At 57.4% G+C, this 7,093-nt stretch overlaps 1 protein-coding gene across 1 annotated transcript in view; it reads right to left on the bottom strand.

The window, feature by feature from the left end:
• VOLCADRAFT_87299 (uncharacterized protein) overlaps positions 1–7,093 on the bottom strand; it is a gene marked incomplete at both ends in the record, with an annotated part of 35,137 nt that overhangs the window by 3,044 nt on the left and 25,000 nt on the right. The window contains 10 exons of the mRNA XM_002947009.1: positions 380–573; positions 953–992; positions 1,339–1,445; positions 1,952–1,978; positions 2,068–2,220; positions 3,339–3,390; positions 4,554–4,761; positions 5,712–5,791; positions 6,181–6,221; positions 6,585–6,731. Coding sequence (XP_002947055.1) covers positions 380–573; positions 953–992; positions 1,339–1,445; positions 1,952–1,978; positions 2,068–2,220; positions 3,339–3,390; positions 4,554–4,761; positions 5,712–5,791; positions 6,181–6,221; positions 6,585–6,731 — 1,049 coding nt within the window. The remainder of the gene's footprint in view (positions 1–379; positions 574–952; positions 993–1,338; positions 1,446–1,951; positions 1,979–2,067; positions 2,221–3,338; positions 3,391–4,553; positions 4,762–5,711; positions 5,792–6,180; positions 6,222–6,584; positions 6,732–7,093) is intronic.

Raw genomic sequence — 7,093 nt, 5'->3', positions numbered from 1 at the left:
ATGTATGTATATAGGTAGGTAGGTACGTGCTCCATTTATTGGTGAGACCGCCCTGGAGCCCGGGGCAGTGGGATATTTCGCCAACACCCCCCCCCCCGAATCACCACAAGACCCCCTGTGGGGAACAAATCCCCCCCCTGGGTTTTGTATCCCATCCAAAGTTGGAAGTTTCGGAGCACTGAGACCCCTATCGCCCCTGTCGCCCCATGTCACCCGTATTCGCGCACCGGCGATCACATCCCACCCCACACACCCCACACAGCTACCAGCACGCACCCACTCACCCGCACTGAGGACCGCCCCGCTATACACCGCTCCTCCCTTCACCACCCCCCAACCCCCCAGCCACCCAGTACCGACCCCCCAACCCCCCACTTACGTTTGTATTGCACAGCTTCAGCAGCAGCCCCTTAGCAGCCGAAGCCACCAGCGCCACACCCACAGCGGAAAGCCCCGCCACAATACCTTCCAGCCAGCCCCACCCCCGGGTCAGGAAGTTGGCAGCACCCGCCCCCACCAGCGTCATCACGACCGCGCCCGGGTACTGGAACAGCGCTCCCGACATCATGCCGCCTGAGGGGCCCCGGAAGGGGGGGCCAGGGGGGGAGGTCCGCCTGAGAGAGGTACCATCCCTTGAGAGGAGAGGAGATACGACAAGCTGCAGAGGATAGGCTTTGGTGGACAGACAGACCGAAAGACAAACAAACCAGTTCAAGTACAGACATACAAACTTTCAGACAGATAGATGGGCAGGCAGGTAGGAGCTTCCAAAGGTGCTCCAATAGCGACCGGAAGGGCTGGAGGGACGAGATGTATGTGTGGGTGCTTTGGCCCTGTGGCTGTAAATCAACCCGAAATCAACCCAGCTGGCCCTTGGTGCCCCCCCAGGTGTTCCCCAGCCCCACCAGCTCCCCCCCCCCTTTCCCCGGTGGCACTGCAACCTAGTACCCACCCAGCACGCCCTTCTTCACAGTGCCGATGGCGAAGGAGACCTGACGGAGGAGCGGGGTCGGGGCGGGGAGCGGGGGCCGGAGGTTGGGGGACAAGGCACGGAGGTGAGTGCGTCCTCCTCCCAGTGTACGTTGAAAGCGAGCAGGTGTGCAGCATGTGTATGTACGGCGCATCAGCCCAGCCCAGTCCCCCATCTGCTGCCGCAGGGATCGCGACTGCAATAATGACCGGAGCCCCATTCCCTCCCTCCGCGTGAGCCCGTTCTGCCGCTTCTCCTGATTTGGGTTATAAGCGTTTGCGCCCACCCTACTGCCCACCCGTCCTGCCCCCAGCCCAGTCCCCCGCCCCCTACCCACCCCCTACCCGCCCCTACCCGCAACTGCCCACCTGTGTGGATGTGGGTCCCGGTAGGCACTGCCCCAGGGCGAACAGCTCCGTGAACACCTGCAGCGACATCCACTTGTAGCGCTCCACGAAGTAGCGCTGAAATAAACCTGAGCGCGGGCAGGGGACAGGGGGCAGGGGGCAGGGGACAGCTCTCTGGCGACATTCATGCTGACAGCCAGTTTAGGCAACGCCCCAGGACAGCAAGTAACAACCGGCTCGGAGGTAAATTAATACAAAGATAATCGCCGCTTAATTTTTTCCCCGGGGAAGTCCCGGTCCCTGTGTCTGTTCGCCCATCCGTCTGTCTGTTCGCCCATCCGTCTGTCTGTTAGCCCATCCGTCTGCCTGCCGATCCCCCTGCTTAGCGACGGCCTTTCGGCATGAGACGGCAAAAGGCATTTCGTCCGTTTCTTGCCGTGACGTGCCTCCCCTTTTCAGGCGCCATGGTCGGTCGCCGGTTCACATCGGGTTCTTTAAATCTTAAATCCCAGTGGGACGACGGTTAAGACGGACCCCCTTCGACTCGCGCGGCGAGGAGTCGCATTATGCACAGGTACATGCCCCACCACAGCCCGGGCCATTATCCAGTTGTGCGCCCAGAAGACACACTTACCGATGTGTGCTGCTGGTCCACCGAAACCTGAGTGGGACCAACGACACAGCAAACGATGGGCCGTGGTGAGGTAAGTTCTATGTCTTCATGGGGCCAAGGAGATGCTCTCAACGTACCTATGTAGCCCATCAAGCTCCAGTGCTTAAGAATGTCAAGATATGACACGCTTGTATAGGTTTCGTTATCCTCATCTTCCGCGGCCTTGTCAGCTGGTGGCTGGGAAGGCTGTTCCGCATTTGTGTTGGCCGACGGGGGCTCCGAAGTTGGCGCTGGAGCAGGCGCCGGGGGAAAAGACTCCCTTGGCGCAGAACCAAGCTCTACATCTGATTTTCCGACTGAGCCTGGAAGCTTGGTGCTCAAACGCTCCACCGACGATAGCGAGCTGGAGCCATTTCCATTCGCTACCATCTTGCGGAATTTGAATAATAATAGTAATAATAATAGAGCGGCTATCAGGCGATAGTATGTCCGTGCCGGACCGTATTGTTTGCAGGTCGCTTGTTGCTGGGACAAGAGGTTGGCCTGACGGCCTCGTCCGACAATCAAAACTGTACCACTATTACTTAGGATATCAGTTACAGACCCTACTCAAATACTTTCGCTCTAAGGGGAAAATGGTTAACGGTAATGCCCCGAAACCTTTCTCGCATATTCCCCTCCTAACATTCCTCGTTGTCGCTGCCCGACACGTTCACAAATCAATGTAGCTGGTTTCCTCCTCCTTGGCTAATTGGCTGAAGAGCGACTGGCCAAGTTTCGAAGGTGCTGCCCCATTGAGGTCATGACCTCCGAGGCGCTAACGACCTGGCCAGCAGTACAACCGGATATGTGGTTCGCACGCTGTCAGTCACCTGCTGCCGACAGGCCAAAGCTTGCAAGCGATTATGAAAACAAAGACTAATTTTATTGTCCTTACTGCAATTCAGTTGTAATCTTCCATCGTTGAAACTTGATCTACCTCCAAACCATTCGTAAAACTGGTTTCTGAAACTTCAGATCGACGTTCGCAATCACGTACATAATACTTTAAGCGACCAAATCCATTGATCTCCTTTAGTATAACCAAAGCTATATTTCACATGGCAACATCGTGAGTAATTTCTTAGATCACGTTGGCACTGTCAGCTAGCGTTGGAGGACGTGACCCTAACTGATGAAGCGGCACATTTACGAAAACATCTCAGGAACAACAACTGCAGCGGCCACAATAACTTCCCTGTATTGAGACCTGGCCGCCTAGCACTGATTTACCGCAATCCACACACATCGACGTTGGCTACCTTCGCGGTACGGCAACCATGAGCTACATTACGGCAGCGCGGCGATAGATGAAGTGAATCCAGGGTACTTGATCACTCCATCATGAACTACCAAACCCTTATCTCACCGTTTATGTTCCCTTTACCCGCACTACGCATAGAGTGGTGACTCGCTAACGCCTTCAGGCACGCAGGGCAGGGCGAACGAGCCGACCCATCGAAGCAACGAAATTAACCCAAATGCACAAAGGGACAGAAAGAAACACGACAGCCCGCCAGGCAGCTTCGAACCGCATGGCCTGAGCTTAATCGTCGCGCAGCCCAGCTGAGGTGCTATGGATTACTGGGACCCTTCACATCTCTAGCCAAAACGTCGTGTGATCTCGGGATGAATATGATTACAATTCGGGGCCCCACCCGACCCTCCTTTCTCCAACCCCCCATGGGGACGCGGCACGCCCTTACTCGGACAGCACAGGATGCTAACCGGGGCTTCACACGGGCCCACCAGCACCACCCCTCCTTCCCATTCGCCACCTCGGTAGCCAGGCGGGTGGTTCGCTGCATGAGGCCACCCACAACGTGAATACATACGAACGTACATACATACATATACAGCCGCGCTACAACCACCTCGTAACACCCCATCCGAATGTTGGTCTCTCCTTTCATCAGTACGTATACGGGCCACCTAACACGTCCTGTTGAAATGATCGAAGCCAACGAAACGTAGTAGCACTGGTAGTACTAGTACGGCTACACGGGGTACGACACATCTACAGCTCGCTATCACCATTCGTAAGCCGACATCACAGTATCGAGGGAGGCCTAATGATTCAAATGCCCTCCCAGGATTATAAAAGTAGGAACCGACTTGAAGGGGCAAATTGGTGCCTTCAAGCATGGTTGACGCCATGGTTACTTTGCGGCGCCCCCTTAACCTCTGAACCTCCTTAAAGAGGCTGGCCAATCCCTGGGGACCCCCCCCCCCGGACTGCGCACCCCGGCCATGGCCTGTCCACGCAACTTCAGACCTCTACCGAAGCCGAAAGAAAACGAAGGCGGAGTGCTTTTGACACGATAGATACAGTTGGGCATTAGATTCATCACAGCTAGAAAAAGAATGTCACACACTGCGTGCCATCACTGCAAGAGTGGACATGTTTGCCATCGCGGCCAGCTTGGTTTCGGAGCAATTTCAAGTAATGGTTTCGGGGAAATTCCGAGTAATGCCCTCCCACGCCGGGTACAAGGAAGCTAACAGCCATTTCGGCGGCAGCTAGCCATAATCTCAATCTGCTGGCACTCGTCTACAAACCGTATGCCAGGTTAACACTTTGCACCTTTGCAAACATAACGTCCTGCAGTGTGGGGTGGTGCTGGTGCTGGTGCTGGTGCTGGTAGTCCAATCCGCGTCTTCTTCCTCGGCTAATAGGCGCGCCGAAACCAATGACGCCTTCAGACCCCTCCTCCTCCTCCTCTTCAGTTGCGAGGGAGGCTGTAGCTGTAGCTGTAACTGTATGCAACTGCAATATCAGGTTGCGCACAGGGCTGTGGGGTGGCTTAGAGAGAGACGTGTTGCTTGTTGAACATGGGCTTGTGCACTGGGGCTGAGTAAATTGTTGTCCCAGGTGTAAACCGATGATGGAAATTGTTGCGCATAGATGTAGATGTAGGTGTTGGTGTAGGTGTAAGTATGTGCAGTGCACCTCCGTGACTCCGTGAAAGGCTTCACAAATAGTTTAATGCTTCTGTCCTATTTTGCACTGTGAATACTACGAGAGGGGGGCCGAGGACGCTGCCTGGCAGGAAGGTGGTCACCTGCGATCCCATCCCTGCGCCGCCACCCGACTGCCTGCCGCACTGCAGTGCCCTCCACCTGAGCCCTGCCCGTCCATAGTAACTAACGCCGCGGAACACACACCGCTGTGGCCACCGGCCCGTTCAATGCACTACGGAGTGCAGCACCGGAGTGCGCCACCTGCCTGGAGCTGCTGCTGCCTACTACAGCATGGGGCTGCGTGAGGCCGAGGAAACGACCGACCTGCTCTCCGTGTCCTGGCTGATAAGCATTCACCATGTGACATGTCATGCAAACGTTTTCGCACACCCTCAACACCGCAACCCGGATGCTCACGTCCCCGACCACACAAGGTGACCTGCGCCCCCTGTTCTTAAACCCACCGCACCTCCCCCCCCCACACACACACATACATACAAACGCTCCTCGACACCCATAACAGGGGATCATTACAACACATTGTAGTACACATCTGCAACAGCCCCTCCTCGCGTCCTTTGATAACCCAGGGGGAAACTCCCACACCCAGCGAACCAAACACACGTTCACACAGCGGCCAACCAACCAACCAACCAACCAACGAACCAGGGAGCTCAGCCAGTGGGAACTCAGAGAGGACCACAGCACAGGCCGCTGCCCGCCACCAGCTGGCGAAACCCCCTCCCAGACCCCCCCCCCTACTCCCCGGGCCGGGACTCACCTTCCGCGCTCATTTGTACGACACGGCGCCGCCTCCCCCTCCTTCACCTCCACACACCAGCACAGCGGCACCAGTTGGACCTGCACGAGCAGAGCAGAGAGGGTGTGTACGACAGGTACGATGTACGACAAACAGCATATGTACGAAAATGATGTTGTGGTAAAACAGGCAGCCATGCAGCTCAGAAAGCGTAGGATTGCGGGGTTGTGTTGCAGCCCGACGGGAGTGTGGTCGCAGGGGCAGCTGGGCGGGGCAGTCCCAGGCAGCCCCAGGCAGCCCCAGGCAGGCGGGCAGGCAGGGCGGGAGGGAGCCGCCCAGACTGAGTAGGAGCCCTCCACTCCACCCTCCGGGGAATATGCCACACACGAAAAAACCAATACTTCACCTCTTTCCCTATCAACCCGTCACCCCATCACCCTGAAAGCTTCACAGATATTATCAATAACCTGACTGACATACATAGACACACAGGTGTTGCGAGGAGCCGGCAGCCGCGCCCGCATGGTCCGGCTGCATGGACGGGGTGGTGCCGGGGAGCGTGTTGATGCGGGGATGCGGTTGGTTGGTTGTTTGAGGGCCTTGGTAGTGGCCGCCGAGCTATCTTTCCTCTTGACAATAATAGGGGGAAACGCGGGGGTGCACGCCCTCAGTCGAGCAGGAGGGGCTAAGTGGCGCCCCCCCTCACGCCCCTCTCCCCCCGCAAGGAGGAGTCGAGTGCTTCGGTTAGGTGCCCCTGGCCAGCGCCAGGCCCGGATCGATATGTCACAAATACACACACACACACATACCCACCCCAGCTGACCTTTCTTTCTCCCCCTTCACCAGCTCGGCTCAGCACCTCCCCCCCTTTCTCCCCTCCTCCAGTTCACCTACCTGCCGTATACCTCAGCAGGTCGCTCTGCCGGAACATCCGGGCCACCGCTGGCTCGCAGTGGTCGGGCAGCCACAGCAGGATGGTGGGGGGCTTGAACACCGGCAAGGGCGCCAGGCAGGGACCGGCAGTGAGACCGTGCGGACCACCTGCACACACACACACACAACGCACAACAACAACAACAACACACACACCCAGGAGAGACCGGTCGGAGTCCTACTCCGTCGGCTGTGGCGCTGTGGCGCTGTGTGGTTGGGTGTTGCTTCTCTGCCGACCGGCTAACTGGCTGACCTGCACCGTTAATCGTACCCACTTCGTAACGGAGGCACGGGCCCGTACCCCACTGGCATCCGAACTAACAATAACCGCCAACCGCCAAATACAAACCACCACCCCCAAACAACTATCCCATCCCCTTTCCTCCTCTCCTCCCCCCATCCAAGAGCACACACGTCTCTCACCCCGCGCTGCGCCGCCGCCGCCGCCCTCAGCCGCCGCCTCCGCTGCT

The sequence above is a fragment of the Volvox carteri genome (assembly GCF_000143455.1).
Source record: "Volvox carteri f. nagariensis unplaced genomic scaffold VOLCAscaffold_5, whole genome shotgun sequence".
Classification (NCBI taxonomy): domain Eukaryota; kingdom Viridiplantae; phylum Chlorophyta; class Chlorophyceae; order Chlamydomonadales; family Volvocaceae; genus Volvox; species Volvox carteri.
This window is presented reverse-complemented; position numbering and strand designations above follow the sequence as displayed.